Genomic DNA, 17,478 nt, shown 5'->3' on the forward strand with positions numbered 1-17,478 from the left:
AATAGACACTTCTACTGAATCAGTGATTCAGGTTGGCCAACTCTGTCAACAGTATTCCAAAGGCCAAGGACCTGTTGCTTCTGCCCCAATTTCTATGCATTATATTGTTAATTCTCTATATCCTCATTCTTATCTAGTGATGTGGGGATGATACTTAATTATGCATACTTGTCGGTCAAAGATGAATAGGCATGTGCTGCTTGAAGAATTTTAGGCCTGAAGGAAACTTCCTGTATGGTAAGGGCTTTTCCTTATTAGGAAACAGGGCCTCACTGGGGATATTTTCAGATAATCATACTCAATTAATGTACAATTTCAGCGTAAGCATTATGAATTACAAATAAAGTTAATTAAATTTGTAAGTCATCCAGAACCAACTTTGGCTCCAGGACTGTAGGAGGGACTCTGTAACCAAGATTTGTCCATTTTGTTCTTAAACCTAAGTCCAAGTTTTGGTCTTTTCCCTCTGTCATGCAACACAGAGTTTAACTAGTGTCACTACACTTTCATGCAACATAGAATGGGCAACACTACACTTGGTAAAACTTTTAGATGTCAGGGCAGTTGAAAGACATCAGGTATGTTTAGCAGGTTTATTCCCAGTCAGAAACAGTCTTTGTGGGAAGTTTGCTGCTTTGAGTTAAATGAAACAACATATTGGTTTGATTATTCATTCTGGGAAAGGACAGGATTTTTAGCAATTGGGGATTCAGGAAAAACAAACTGCCTACAAGGGCCTTTACATCCGAAAGTTTGGCACTTGGTGTGGGATTTAAGGAGCACTCATTTAGACTTACTAGCATGTAGATGAACAGGGACATCCGAATGATTACTACTACTTTGATGGCCCTTAAGCTTGAGCAGTGAACATTTCCTTAAATTTGGCCTAATTCAGACTCATAGGCTTGACCCTCGTATCTACTCTTAATACTATTGAGCAATATCAAGTTCAAGATTGCTTAGTGTCTCCTGTAGAGCCCTTATAGCCTCAGGGCAAATGATTTTCAGAATTTCCAATGCTCTTGGGAGATGTCTCATTCTTCTGTTGAGAAGAAATCAACTCTACTACACAATTCCATACACTTCCATTAACCTAGGCATTTCCTTAACCCTCTTACGCCGACTGGACGTATTTTACGTCTACATTTTTTGTCTCCCGTGTGCCGACTGGACGTATTTTACGTCGACTTGCGAAAGTTTTAAAATTCGCGGAAAAATACTTATAGGCCTACCAGCCTAAAACTTTTGAATCACGCGCCTTGGGGGATGCTGGGAGTTCACGGATCAAGGTGTTGTTTTGTTTACAATCGTTACGCAGGCGCGCAAGCGCGAATTTCTTTCTTGCCGCACTAAAAAGTATCTGTGACACATCTCGGAAATTATTTCGTCACTGACATAATTTTTGTACCATTTTAAATTAGCCGTTACATGAAGTATTATATATGAAAATGTGTGCATTTTTATGTAGAATACAACAACAAAACACTCATGATTGTAGCTTTTATATCACTTTTGAGATATTTTCATATAAATAACGATAATTGCCAAAATTTCAACCTTCGGTCAACTTTGACTCTACCGAAATGGTCGAAAAACGCAATTGTAAGCTAACACTCTTATATTTTAGTAATATTCAATCATTTACCTTAATTTTGCAACTAATTGGAAGTCTCTAGCACAATATTTCGATTTATGGTGAATTTATGAAAAAACTTTTTCCTTACGTCCGCGCGGTAACTCTTCTGAAAAAAATCATACATGCGATTGTGGTAATGTTTGCACCATTTTAAAATTAGCCGTTATATAAAGTTTTATATATGGAAATGTGCGCAATTTCCATATATAAATGAAATATTTTCATATAAATATGAAAATATTTATATGAAATATTTTCATATAAATAACGATAATTGCCAAAATTTCAACCTTCTGTCAACTTTAACTCTACCGAAATGGTCGAAAAACGTAATTGTAAGCTAAACGCTTATATTCTAGTAATATTCAAGCATTTACCTTCATTTTGCAACAAATTGGAAGTCTCTAGCACAATATTTCGATTTATGGTGAATTTATGAAAAAAATAACATTTTCTTTACGTCCGCGCGGTAACTCTTCCGAAAAAATCATACGTGCGAATGTGGTTATGTTTGCACCATTTTAAATTAGCCGTTACATAAAGTTTTATATATGAAAATGTGCGCAATTTCATGTAGAATACAACAAAAAATAATTGAAGGTTGTAGTTTTTCTCATTTTTGAAATATTTGCATATAAATCACAATAAATAGAAAAAAACCCACGTTCGGTCAACTTTGACTCTACCGAAATGGTCGAAAAACGCAATTGTAAGCTAAAACTCTTACAGTCTAGTAATATTCAGTCATTTATCTTCATCTTGAAACAAATTCAAAGTCTCTAGCAAAATATTTAGATTTATGGTGAATTTAAAAAAAAATCTTTCCTTCCCTCCGCGCGCGGATTCTCCACCACAAATCTCAGAAATGTGTACGTCCCATTCTTGGAATATTTGCTCCATTTCATATTAGGCATTTCATAGAGTTTTATATATGTAAATGTGTGCAATTTCATGTAGAATAAAACGAAAAATATTTGAAGGTTGTAGCTTTTCTTATTTCCGAAATAATTGCATATTAAAAATATATATATAAAAAAATCCGACATTCCGTCAACTTTAACTCGTCAGATATGGTCAAAAACTGCAATTGTAAGCTAATACTCTTACAGTATAGTAATATTCAATCATTTGTCTTCATTTTGAAAGAAATTGGAAGTCTCTAGGAAAATATTTAGATTTATGGTGAATTTTTGAAAAAAATATTTGTTTACGTCCGCGCGTTACGAATTCATGCATTATTTTGTGATAATATTTTCTCTGTGTTGCTTTTATTGTTTTACAATGTGTTAGATACCAAAATGATTGCAATTTAGTGTACATTAAAAAAAAAAAAAAGTAACTTGTTACCTTTAACTGTTTTGCGCACAGCGCGATTTGAATACAATTATATCTGAAATCTCGTTTTTGCGCTATCATACATCGCATTATTTATATATGATAATGATAATTTTTTTTCATTTCTGATGGTTGCATACTAAACTTCAAGCAATGACAAAAAAAGGAGCCAAAAATGAACTCTTAATCTTGAAAATTAAGCGCGCTGTGATTTTTTGAAAAAAATATTTTTTCTGCTTCCGCGCTCACTCTGAAACACCTCCGGCACACAGGAGACAAATTTTTTTTACCGCTTCGGCGTAAGAGGGTTAACTGCTTGAAGATGTTAGAATGTCCCCTCCCAATAATAAGATTTTCAAGTTATCATAGGATCTGTCCTTAATTTAAAACTGCCATGGTCTGGTCAGAAGCAGTGGTCTGTGTATTGCTGAGGGTGCCATTTTAGAGGAATTTTCAGCCCCTGGAACCTTGTAGACGTCAATGTTCTCTGTTTAGAGATAATAAGACTTTTCACTCGCTACTTTCAAAGTTATTGTTTGAGGCGTACTTTCCTTGGTATTGCATCAAGTACTTTCAGATCTTGCTGAGGACCAGTACTGTAAGGTGTTGAGATTGAAGCCCTTTCATCTCTACATCAGCCTCTCTCTGGAGTTTAGATGCGGGTCTAAACTTTATCTGAATTTACTGAAAAACCTTTTATTTAGCACTAGCAGCGGATAATAAGTAAATTTATTTTCAGCACCCTTCTTCAGGCTGGTGTAAAGGGAAGGCTATTTTAACTTTCTGCCTTAGAGCTGAGGGTGATGTTAAGGCTGTACTTTACATTACAGAATTCCAATGTAACCCCTTAATGGGTGTGATGATAATTGCTTCATAGCAAAGGAAGTTAAAGGAAAGGATAACGCATTTTCGAGAAGTTCGGCCGCAAGGAGGCTTTCGCACTCATGTTGGAGGCGCCTGTTCTCGTGGTTGTTCTGGAATCGTCGGGCATGTTGTGGAGTGCAACATGCGCCTAAGTGTCGGGAGAAACGCAGCGAAATATGATGCAATACCTCGTGTAGATTCTTCGGAGAAGTTCCGGTAATCTCGGGAGCCTGTGACGCTCGCCGTAGGCTCCGCCCCCAGAGTGCCGTATAAATACAACTGTCGTAGCAGTAGCAGCAGAGATCGTAAAAGAGACACCAGTAGTTAGTCACAGAGATATCCTCAGTAAGAGCCACAGATCAGATTATCAGTGAGAGATCAGCAGCAGCAGAGATCATCCGTGAGAGATAAAAGAGAAAGGGACCGACAAAGGATCAGAAGAAAAGTTGCTTGAGAGTTGGTTGGATACTGGTCTAGTCATCTTCAGGAGTGGACGACCGATTTATCTCGACGTTGCGCAGACTTCAGAGAAGAAAATGTCCTGCGAGAGGTTTTGGGGAGTTCCTGACTTTCAAGTAATGAGAGTAGACTTTATTTTCTGCAATGTGTAGTCAAGAGGACGTGAGCAATCGCCATTCTCCTTTTGTGAAGTCATCGCTTTGAGTCACTAAACCTGCCAGCAAGTATTTGAATTACCTCGCTGTTCCCCCAGTTCATGCAGTGTAAGATTCTATCTTTTTATGTAAATAGGAGATACCATTCTGCATTTACCTTTGTTAGTAAGCTTGAAAATAAACCTTTGTTGTGTTAGTATTTCTTTCTATATTCGTATCCCCAGTTTCAACTGTTGGTGTTGAAATTTTTATTTATTTTTTTTATTTATTTCATATCGAACCTGAAGCGGACCTCTCCCAGAGGCCGTAACATTGTTAGGCTATCAACACTAACAGTTTGAAACAGGGAAAATATAGAAAGAACCAGAATGAGTGAGATGGTTGAAAGAGTTTATTGAGTCAGGTAAGTTCCTAGGTCTGGAGGGGAACGATCTCCGTGAATATGTTGAGAAGAAAGAAAGAGAAAAGTATGAGAGAGAGGAAAGAGCAGCTGAGAGAGAAGTGCAGCAAGCGAGAGAAGCAATGAAAATGCAGCAAGAGCAAGAGAGTGAAGCAATGAAAATGCAGTAAGAGAGAGAGGTAATGAAAATGCAGCAAGAGAGAGAAATGTTGGTAATGCAGCAGGAAGAGAGAGAGAGAGAGAGTGTATGCATGGAAATTGCTCGCTTAAGGGAAAGTACTCGTAACAGTCGGTCAGGCGAGAACGAAAACGAAGCTGATACGTTAAGTATGAGTGCAGGCCTAAAATTAGTACCAAAGTTTGATGAGGAAGATGTTACGACATAATTCATGTGTTTTGAGAAGTTAATGGAATGAGTAGATTCTCCTGAAGAAATGTGGACTTTATATTTGCAATCAGTTTTGAGTGGTAGGGCACTTACTGTGTATAGTTGCATGTCTAAGGAGGAGTGTGATAGTTACGATATCGTGAAAGAAATTGTTCTTAGCGCGTATAGGTTAGTACCAGAGGCATACCGTAAGAAATTTAGGAATTTAAGAAAGGGTGAAAAAATTACTTATGTAGAATACGGTAAGAAGTTAGATAGGCTGTTTTTTGATTGGTTAACTTCTGCTAAAGTTGAGGATTTTGATAGTTTGAAGAACTTAAGTGTTGTTAGAAAACTTCAAAGATAATGTATCCCCTGAGATTAAGCTTTATATAGAGGATAGGCGAGAAGTATCTTTTGCAGGAGCAACTAGGCTAGCTGACGAATATAGTCTAACTCATAATTTGAGTGTTAGTAAGAAATGAAATGATCCTTCGTCTGGTAGAGTACAAAGCAGTATAGGTTTCAGTCCTAGTAATAGCAATGCGAGTAAAAGTGACTATTCCTGTTACATGCGGAAAACTGGTCATATGTCTAAGTTTGTAAGAGTAAGGTGGCATCTAGTGGCTCGGAATTAACTTGTTTCCTATGTAATGGGAAAGGGCATTTAGCGAGAAATTTTGCAGTAGAAAGGAAGGACGGTAAGAAACCAGTGTCTCTAGTTAACCTTTCATCAAGTAGGAATGATGTGACGAGAGAAACTAGGAAAGTTTTTGGTGAATTTCTGTCAGAAGGCGTAGTTTCCTCTCTTGGAGGAGTAGATTCGAGAGAAGTAGTCTTGCTTCGAGACACAGGAGCTGCTGTCTCACTGATTAGGACAGAAAGTATGCCGAACAGGGCAGAAATCAATATGGAAGAGAAAGTCATGTTAGGTGGATTTCCTAACACTTTTGTTCTTTGTCCTTTGTTGAAGTTGAATTTAGAAAGTCAGGTAGTGTCAGGAGACGTAAAACTTGCAGTTATGGACAGTTTGCCTGTTGAAGGCGTTGACATTATTGTCGGCAATGACTTAGCTTTATCCAAGAATGTGAATCCTGTTGTGAGGAATATTCCAGTGACTGAAATGGTAGTAACTAGGTCGGGTTTGGATACAGACATAGACTACGATCATAATTTGTTCGTGGATTCGAACAAGAGTGAGTTCGTGGATTTGAACTGAGTGAGTTCGTGGATTTGAACGTGAGTGAGTTCGTGGATTCGAACGAGGGTGATAGAGGTAACGAGGTTGATCATGGCATGAGTGTGGCTGAGAGACCGGACTCTATTGATGTTGACAGTGATAGCCAAGGGGAAGGCGTAGCTGTCGAGAATAACGTAGTAAATGTAGTCCTAGTTACGGTGATGAATTAGGCTCTAACATTTTGGATAAGGATGAGCTAGTCAAGTTGCAAAGAGAGGATGAGACACTTACCCCGAATGAGACACTTAACCCGAATTTTTTAATGTGAGCTGGATGATGATCTCGATGATGTGTGTAAGGAAACTTTTTGTTTTAAGGACGAAGTTTTGTGTCGTTATGTTCGTCCTAAGTCAGGTAGTGAAGGGGGAATCACAGAAAAATTAGTAGTTCCTAGGAAGCTTCGTGAGCTAGTTTTGAAGTTAGCACACGATGAGCAAGGACGTTTGGGAGTAAATAAAACTTTCAAGTGTATTAGTAGGGCATACTTGGCCTAAGATGAAAAATGACGTGAAGAGGTATGCTTTAAGATGTACTGAATATCAAATTGCCGGGAAACCGAATCAAGTACAGGCGGCCCTCGGTTAGCGGCAGGGGTTCCGTTCCTGGCCACCGATGCCAAGCGATTTTCGACGCTGAGCGATTTTAAAGCCTACGGCCGCCGCACACCTCCTTTCGAAACTCTAGACCAGTCAAAGGCGCCGTAATCCCACAATAAGTAAAATTATATTTATGCAGTATAGTACTATAGAATTTACTGTACAGTACATGTGGGTGTCTAGAGTATGTAAAGATATAATAAAGTTTATACAGTGTACAGGTAGCTGTAGTGTTCAGGTTACGATCATTAGTCTTACGATAGTTCGATTTTATGAGAGATCAAATTACAATGGCCTAACTTTATCCATCTTCTAGTTACATAAGTTCAATAACAGCAAAAGAGAATGATGAAAGTATGGTTTTAACGTTATACTCGTTGCGTGAAAGTGTACAGCCATGAACATCCGAACGAGAAACGACTTTTTCTAAGTACAACCGAACTGGATAACATCTGTTTGGCTTGTATTTCGATCATCGTACTACAGTGCAACATTACCGTATTTGTTATAAATGGCGTTATGTATAGAATAGAACTGAGATATCTTAATGTAATAACTTTATTCGCTATAGATCAGAGATCAATATAGATTAAAGATCAATCGGGAAATATACCGTTAAATTTAAACCTAGTTATAACTGAAGCTGAGAAAAATGTTCAAGCTGCTAATGACTATTATCGTACATCGGCAACAAGGATAAAACTGCAGTAAACGTCTGCCATCACACACAACTGTAGATAAAATTGGGATAAAATAATTTTAATCAAAACTACTGTGCTTGAAAGAACACATTTTACTGTTGGTTTCACACCGATATAAGATAAATAACGTAAAGTTCGTATTACGATGATATAAAGGATTACGTGTTGCGAACGGAATCACGTAATTTTTTAAACAATAAACATGCCGCCAACGTAACCTGTTAACAAAAAAAATAGTTAGTTCACATTCACAACGAGACATATTCAATAAATATTTTCGCCTAAAAACACGCTGTATATGGAAAAATAACTTTGTCTCATATAAGTCAAGTATATAGATATTCGTTTATGCTAACTAGAAGCAAGAGCATTCGCTCAGAATTGCGTTATGGTGAAACAGACTCGTATTCATCAGCTGATTTCAAACCACAACATTGGCCGCTCCGCGGAATATGGGCTTAAGTTTGCCGTAGTATTTTAAAATACAATAATATGAGAATACATACAATATTCTTGGATACAGTGAAATAATGTATAACTTTTTAAAGGATTTATGGAAAAGATGCATAATTAATAAAATAACACAATGCATTTTTCGGAACTGGCGGACAAGAACGAACATGAAAAACCATCCCCTGACAACGTGGAGCGTAGTTACAAAGGCTGCCTTAATTTGTATCTTATTTCTGTACAAAAATGAAAATACCTTTACGCAATATATTTCCATACACATTTTAAACATAAAAGCATAAACATTTGAAAAATCGACATATCGATCGCTAAATTTGCGCACTTTTTTTTTTTTTTTTTTTTTTTTTTTTTTTTTTTTAACTCGATATTTTCGGAAGAGCGGCAGACGGCGGCATACATGAACGAACTTGAAAAAACCATCGTAGTCGATATCTTGAAGGGGAGTTTCAAAAGCTGCCTTTTTATCATATTTCTGCACAGAAATAAAAATACCCTATTTGTAATACATTTTCATACACATTTTAAACATAAAAGCATAAACATTTATAAAATCGACACATCGATCGCTAATTTGCACTTTTTTTAAATCGATATTTTCGGAAGAGCGGCAGACGGCGGCATACAAGAACGAACTTGAAAAAAACATTGTAGTCGATAACTTGAAGGGGAGTTTCAAAAGCTGCCTTTTTATCATATTTCTGCACAGAAAACAAAATACCCTATTCGTAATACATTTTCATACACATTTTAAACAAAAGCATAAAAATGTATAAAATCGACACATCGATCGCTAATTTGCACTTTTTTCAAATTGATATTTTCGGAAAAGCGGCAGGCGGCGGCTTACAAGAAAGAACATGAAAAAACATCGTATTTGATAACTTGAAGGGCAGTTTCAAAAGCTGCCTTTGTATCATATTTCTGTACAGAAATAAAAATGCCTTTCACGTAATACATTTTCATACACATTTTAAACAAAAGCATGAACATGTATGAATCGACACATCCATAGCTAAATTTGCACTTATGTAACTCGATATTTTTGGCATAGAACAGCGTCAGAGGCATATATTTTACCCTAATACCTACATAATAACTCTCCATAAAATTTGTTAATATAATTTGCATAACCTTTATGGTCTGAGCGGCATTTCTACATATGTATGAACTCGTTAGACAACGGCGCTAGCGGCGCTGTTAACTGAAATTTGTGCCGTAAAGATACCTTTAAAATGCCTTATTTTTTTAATGATTATTTTTGATGACCGCCGTAAAACCGATTCGCTGTTGAGTGATTGCGCCGTTAACGCGGGCCACCTGTAATTACCTGAGTTCCATTGTGGAATATTCCTTCAGTAGGCGAATCTTTTGAGAATGTATTTATAAATATGTTCGGACCTTTGCCTAGAAGTAAGGGTAGAGATGATTGCATAATTAATCTTGAGTATTATAAAAACAATTTAAGAGATGTTTGGGAACTAGTGGAGGAGAACGGAAGCGCTTGGCACTTAGTGAAAGAAAACGCGAGAGGAAGTCAAGGGGAAACTGAAGGAAGACATGATCTTAGAGCAAAAAGAGAAGTTTGTGTGTAAGAGATAAAGTTTTAGTACTAGTTTCGAGAGAAAGTCCCTTTTTACCTTACAAGTTCGAAGGTCCTTTTTAAGTGTTAGAGGAGAGGGGAAATATGTATCAGAATTAATGCGGGTAAGAGTAGAGCAAAGTCAGTGAATGTAAACTTGCTTCAGAATTATAAAGAACGCCCTGTACCTTGGCCGCCACCCGTGCCCTTGGTAATTGTGTCCCAGAAAGAGAAATTAGTTTTGAGAAAGACGCAAGAGGTGTTTTAGTCTTTCAAAGTTTTAATCAGAGTTTAGAAAATGGAAAAAGTAAGAGGGAAGGATAATGTTATAGCAGATAACCTCTAGAGTTTTCAGAATGAGTAGCCTAATGTTCGCATCCACCCCACAAGCTGTAATTGTCCTGTATTCATTCTAAGAGTCTGTTGCCTCACAGAAACAGAAGTTGGCGATTTAATACCTCAAGGTCTGATATTACCTTACAAACCTTACAGCTCGTTTGGGTTTCCCCAGGTCTCTCAGTGTGAGGCACCTCTAGTGTCTACCAGAGAATTGCTAATGCATTTTCTGGTATATTTTGCATCTTCCAATCTTGGATGGTCTGGGATGCAGCTTAGATATTTGTCAAGCTTATCTTACACATCTACGCTCACTCCTGATATGTTCACCTTAGTTTTCCTGGTATGGAGAGTGAAGAAACTTAAAAATCCCTTCAGTGTCAGACACTGAAGAAAAAGATGTTGGCTCTACGAAGGTGATAACTCCCCCCCCAAAAAGCCAACAATACTGTACATTAAAATGCCTCCCCCTTGTAGAAAAAAAAGAGCTCTGCCAATCTTGTAAAAATGAACCATAATGTTGGTCCCAGACATGAATAAAGTCACTTCATTATTTAGTGGAACTGTCAGGGCCTGCGAGCAAAGTATGAGGAAGTAAAGCTTTTGATCTATGAGCACTCTCCTGTAGGGATATGTTTGCAGGAGACCATGCTAGGGGAATGTACCCCTTGTCCTAGGGAATATGTTCACTACAGAACTAAATTTGATCTAGAAGTGGGAAATCACGGTGGATCCCTCATCTGCATCCGTTGAGATACTCCATATCTTTTATAGAAAATTTAGATATAGGCCTTCTGGATAATGTACCCATTATCACATTCAGACATGCACCGTCTCCTGCACCGACCTTTCAATATGTAGCTCCAACTGCAGTGTTACTTTTAGTTGGAGACAAGTGATGACTGGCATACCAGTGACCATTTTCCAATTGTAATTGACACCATGATGGTCCACCTATCCCAAAATCACCACGATGGTGCTTAGAGAAATCAAATTGGAGAAAATTCAAAGATTTGAGTGAGTTGGAAGGGAATGCTAAAGATTTCCCAAGTGTAGATGATGCCATTGATCTACTCAGTGGAACATTCCATACTGCAGGCCTACACTCGATTCCTCGAATTAAAGGAATCTTCAGGAGACGGCCAGTTCCCAGGTGGTCAGAAGACTAAAGCTGGTATCACACTAGTCATTTCTTGCTCGTGTTTTTGGCCAGCATCCAGCCGATGCTCGCGAGCAAAAGTGTTGTATCGTCACACTAGGAACTCGTGGTTTCGAGGAGCCGTAGGAAAAAGTAAACAAAACTGATCAGCTGATATCATCATGGCGCCCAGAAATTGTCGGACTGTTGCAAGATGCGCTGCAGTGGTTTATTTCTCGGAAACTTACGTGAATGCAAGAGTAACAAAAAACGTTTGTGGGTTCAAGAGTGGCTCAGGAGAGTACGTCTTATCAGCAGCAGCCATCTTGTTTGTTTACACTATGCTGTGGCTCGCTGCTCATGCTAGCTGCTTCCCGTCCTGTTGGGAAGCTAGAATCTCGAGCTAAAAGCTCCCGGTTTTTCATTCTCGGCAGCAACGGCTCGCTGCTCGAGAAAAAAATGCCTAGTGTGAGGCCAGCTTAAGGCTGTTACACTGAGCTACAAGGTCATCATTGACCAAGTGCCATAGACATCGCACCTTGGACAATGTCATAATTTGCAAACTGTAGGGCACGATTTTGAAAAGCTATGAAAGCTGCCAGAAGACGATCATGGGCCAGATATGTATCCTCTATGAACAGCAGAACTCCAGTCTGTAGCATTTGGGAGAAAATAAGAAAAATTCAGGATAAATTTACACCCAGTCCTCCTCCAGTACTTGAAGTGAATAATAATCATGTCACTGATGCCCTCCTTGTCATTATCTTCTCTTGACTTCTCTGTTCCCCTTTTCTCTTCTCTCCTTTCTCTCTGTCTGGCCCTTTTATTAGGATGAAATCTTCTTAGCACCGCCTTTGGATTTTTGGATTTTGACTGGGTGTGGCATCTTCTAACAGGCTTCTTGTGTCTGAATGGCTACAAACTTTTATACAAACCGGCTTCCTGTCATGTCTTCTATAGTGATTCGTAGGCTCTGAATTTGTATACGCCTCCTGCTTGATGCCTTAGCTTTTGGGGGTGTATCCCTTTGGTAACCTCATAGGTCATTCGTCGATACACATTCCTGGGGTGACCCACTATCTGGCTCTGCTTCTTGATTCGTCGAAGTCCATAGGTCTATCTTGGAAAGGGTGGAGCACTTAAGAGTTTGGCACTTCCCTCTTTCTAACAACGGGTCATAGAATTCCTTTTTAACGTATGCCTGATGGCTCTCTCTGACCTGTCACATGAAGGGAACGCCGATTAATCATAGGCACTAATGAGTTGGGTTCCGATTTCTCGAAGATGCCTTGGAGATATCGCTCATCGGCCATTAATCTCCTGTCGGTCACTAATCTCTGGTACGGACAGAGGTTTTTTGGGGGAGATGAAAACCACCTGCCTGAGGGCTAAAAGCTTAATCGTTTGGGATCGGGTAACACGATAATCCGTTCTCTAAGAAAAATCATTATCTTATTTCATTCCCTTTTCCTTTTTCTTCCTTATTATCCGTGCCTTCTTTCTTTAAGTTCTTTATAAGTTATTGCCTTTTGGAATAACAACACTGCCACACTATAACAAATGCACCCCACACTGGACATCTTGCTGCAACTTGAAGCCTCTGTCTGTGAAGCATTTGCCTCCAAACAACACTGTAACATTGTTTTTTTGACATAGAAAAGGCATACGACACTGTTTGGAGACATGGGATTCTCAAGACTGTATTAATGGTGGTCTACAAGGCAAACTACCTTTATGTGTGAAATAATTTTTACTTCATAGATATTTTAAAGTTAAAGTTGGCAGTACTTTATCAGAGAAAAGGTGCCAAGGAGGTGTTCCCCAGGGCAGTGTTCTCAGTGTAACACTTTTGCTCTGGTCATACACAATGTTGCAGCTGTTATTTCAAGAGAGGTCTTAAAAACACTGTTTGTGGATTACTTATAGTGTAGCCGACAGAAAGTTACAATTAACAATAAATAAAATAGTAAGTTGGGCTGAGAAACAGGGTTTTAAAATCTTTGTAAGACTACTGCTGTCCACTTCTGTTGGATCAGGGGAGTGCATCCTGATCCAGACCTGTATTGGTATGGTCGTAGAATCCCATGTGTAGTAGAACCAGCACACTTCTTAGGCTTAGTTTTTGACAGTATATTGAATTGGGTCCCCCATATCAAACAAATAAAAGCAAAGAGCCTAGAAGTTTTACACTTCTTGAAGGTGCTTTCTCACACCAGTTGGGGAGCTGATAGAAATCTTTTACTAAAGCTTCATAAATCCTTAATCTTATCAAAGCTATCATACGGTTGTGAAGTATATTCTTCAGCTTCCTCATCTAACTTAAAAATTTTAGATACAGTGCATCATTGAGGAGCTTTTATGTTTGTCACCAATATCTAGTTTGTTAGTTGATGCAGAAATGCCCCTTGAACTCCACCGCCAGTCATCATTACTTTGGTACTGGTTTAGAGTGCTAAGACCCCAAATCTCAGTGAATCTTTTAACCGAAGAGGTGCGCTTCCTTCAGTTGCCTCAAACTTTACAGCTGAACTGTATGGCATCCTAGTAGCACTGGAACATATTGCAACACTTACTTCTTGAGCTTCATTTTAACAGTGCAGGTGATTGAGTGGGCAATAGCACACTCAATAGAGCAGTCATCCTGATGCATTCCAGACAAGAGGAATGTAATGGCAGACACGCTCAGCCGTCAGAATCAGGTGGTAAGGACCGAACGGGCTTTTCACCAAGACGTGCTGGAAAGGTTGTTCACCCTTTCTTGGGCGTCCAGTCATAGACTTGCTCTCCATCCGGCTCAACAGGAAGCTAAAGACCTTCTCTTCCATTGTTTCGGACCCATAGGCAGGAACAGAGGACGCGTTCCAACATACGTGGGATATCCTCGAAAGTTACGCCTTTCCTCCGTTGTTTCTTGATTCGCGCAGGATCGGCATGTTGGTCACCCGGAATCTTTGGAGGACTTTGTTGGCACTCACCATTTGATTTCCAACCATCTGGCTCCTCTCTCAGACAACAAGATACATTCCCCCATGGCAGAACTGCTGTGCCAGCCACAGGCTGAATGGTACCTTGTCTTCCCTGTGTCCTCACGGCTGAGAGATATCCATCATCTCTTGCGAGCGAGACTATTTCTCGCGGAGCAAACAGAGATGGCAGGAGGATGCCTCAGACAGCCTTCTGCAGGATACCAGGGAAAGAGGGCCGTCTTCTGTGGTTGGTGTCGTAGACAGGGTATCTCTCCGGTCAGAGCCACTCTTTAACAGGTTGTGGAATTCAGCCTTTCCCTTCCCTAGAGAAGCTCTCCTGTCTCAGCTGTAAGACTACAGAGCCACACTTGCCCTAGTCTTCAAGCTGAAGGGTGGTGATATCTCATCTTCTTTGAAATATTACTCACAGAACTTTCTTGCCCACCTAGGGAACTCAGACCTCCTGAGTGGGACATGAATCTCGTGCTGCAGAGCCTGACTGCTCCCCATTCAACCCCGATCAAGAGTACTTAGTCTGGGATCTGATGCTAGAGACCATTTTTCTGCTTGCCCTGGCATCGGCGAAGAGAGTGACAAACTACACGGCCTTTCTTATGATGTAATAGTAGATGGGTACCGGTTATGCTCGACTTTGTCCCAAGCTTCAGACCGAAGAATCAGAATCCATCGGTTCCTGACGCCAGATTCGAGTCGTTTATCACCCCCCTCCTTGAGCAGCTTCATTGGTGATGATGGCTTTGAGAGACGACCAGGAAGACATACTACTCTGCTGCTGACAACGATTATATACTTCGTCTGAAGAATTAATGAGGTCAGGGGCATTGCATTGTCCCTCACATTCCGTAGAACATGTCTGTCTGGGATATTACCCACAGGTCCTTGGACACTTTTCCTTGGGACCAGTGGTGGCTGCTCAACAAGTTGTGTAACTTACCAGCTCTCAACTGGACAGTATCGTATCTCCCCTCGTTGTACGGTGTGATTGACCATGACTGTGGAGTGACTGGCTCCCCTTCATCTCTTTCATCCAGGACTGAGAGATCAATGGAGGTAAGACACTCCTGGGAGTAATCTATCTATTTTCTTACGTTAGTTAATAGAAGTAATATCTGCCCCTTCCCTTCATAAGGCAGGGAAGAGGAACCTGGACATAAGACAAACTTATAAGTTATATTTGCCTAATGTCTCCAACATAATGGTTCTTAGCTTTCTCTTAAGAGGGACACATATTCTCCCCCGTATGAATAAATCCAGAAGGCTGACTTTGGTCTTGCAGTTCTTCAAGTTGATCAAAAGTCAGTGGCGGTATTCCCTTCCTCGCTCTTACGGCCTGGAAGGAAATCTCAGGTAGGCTGAACCCCAGTCAGTTCACTGGAGTTCACTCAAAATCCACCCACCAGTCAGTGAGTCTTCTTATAGTAAAGGACCGAGGGTTTGTATAGTGCGTAGGAACACACCACAATTTTTTAAAGTAAATTGTATTTTTCATAGCTATACAAACCCGAGGCTCTTTATACTAAGTGCCCACCTCATGCCACTCCTCAATATGCTACCTGGGCCAAAAGCAAATTGGAATGTTTATGTCCGGTCGAAGGGACTACCAACGACTGGATAGGTAGTTAACTACCTAACTGCCTTGTTAAAGAATTCAGCAGCCGTGTCCAGGCTACACCTTAAGTAATTCCTATAGTAAAGGACCTCAGGTTTGTATAGCTAGGAAAAATACAATTGTTCAAAAATTGTGATATTTCATTTACTACCAAATGTTGACATACTTGAAAGGGAGGACTGTTTAACTGTAGCACTTTATTTTGGTTGCAGAGTCTGACTCAGAAGAGGAGGAGGAGGAAGTGGACAGTTTGTATCGAGAGGCAACGATGCCTCTGGATGAGGTCATGGCAAAGTATGCTGAAAACCCCCACTTGACCAGAGTCATGAAGGAGAAGAAGGTATTGTATTATTTTTATGAATAGACAGTTCTTTTAGGTTGTCTCATTATCATGTGTTGATTAGAATTTTTTTTTCTCCTGCTTCTTACCATTTCTAGTGATACTAAACTTATGTTAATAGTATAGCTCATTTCCATTCAGTATTTCAATTTATATTTTTGGTCATCATCACCATTATTATTACTAATATGATATATATGTATTGTGTTCCCCTGTATTCGGGGATGCGTACCAGACACCCCCCCCCGAATAGCTAGAATTTGTGAATAGTTGAAACCCTTATAAAAATGCGTAAAACTGCTTATTTTGTTAATTAAAGCTCTTGAAAAATCCACTAAAAATGTTTATAGTACCTGTGTTTTTTTTTTTTTTTTTTTTAATAGATTTATCACAAAAGTATTTTATTATGAAATTTTTATAAAAAAAAAAAAAAAAAAATTTGTGGATATTTCTCATTAAAAAATACTGAATATACTGTGAATATGTGAATTTCCCATGAATACATAATAGGTATAGAGGCAGTCCCTGGTTATTGGTGGGCGGTACCATTCCTGATGGGGTGCTGATATGTGAAAACCACCATTAACTGAAACTGCGATTTATGGCACCGACAACCGGTTAGTGGTGCCATAAGCACCATTCTGTCACCTTTGTTAGGTGTGTTATGCCGCCATTGATTGCCGGATTGCAAATAACCGGCAACTGGATTTACAGTAGTCCCCCTGTATTCGCAGGCATGTGTTCCAATAAAAATGCTTAAAACCTCCTATTTTGTTAGTTAAAACTTGAGAAAAACCCACTAGAAATTATTATACCTGGTTTTTTAATAGTTTTATCACGAAGTGCATTTTTGATGAAATTGATAAAAAAAAATTAGTTTGTGGATATTTCTCTCAGAAAAATACTGCGAATAATTGGGGGGAAATTTTCTAGAGAGAAATCCGCAAATGCGTGAGGCCTTGAATCCGGAGAACGCAAATAAGGGGGAGGTCCACTGTATATGGTCCAGAGAGATATGCAAATGCCGAGAGAGAACACGATTAAGGGGGCTCCACTGTAGTATATAATAAAATTCAAAGATCCAGTGTAATAGGCTGGAGTGTCTTGCCAAGATCTGTAAGAAGTTGAGGTTCTAGCCTGCTACCCTGATGAACCCCCCAGATCCCTGACCTATTGCCAGAATGTCCGATTCATACCTACCCATGGTGATGTATTATAATTGATAATTACCTTCAAGTTAGATGATTAATTAAATACTATATATA

At 39.2% G+C, this 17,478-nt stretch overlaps 1 protein-coding gene across 1 annotated transcript in view; it reads left to right on the forward strand.

Moving 5' to 3' along the window:
• LOC135218284 (probable protein phosphatase CG10417) overlaps positions 1-17,478 on the forward strand; it is a 186,662-nt gene that overhangs the window by 92,572 nt on the left and 76,612 nt on the right. The window contains exon 3 of the mRNA XM_064254492.1: positions 16,086-16,213. Within this exon, the coding sequence (XP_064110562.1) occupies positions 16,086-16,213 (128 nt within the window). The remainder of the gene's footprint in view (positions 1-16,085; positions 16,214-17,478) is intronic.

This window comes from Macrobrachium nipponense, chromosome 9, assembly GCF_015104395.2.
Source record: "Macrobrachium nipponense isolate FS-2020 chromosome 9, ASM1510439v2, whole genome shotgun sequence".
Classification (NCBI taxonomy): domain Eukaryota; kingdom Metazoa; phylum Arthropoda; class Malacostraca; order Decapoda; family Palaemonidae; genus Macrobrachium; species Macrobrachium nipponense.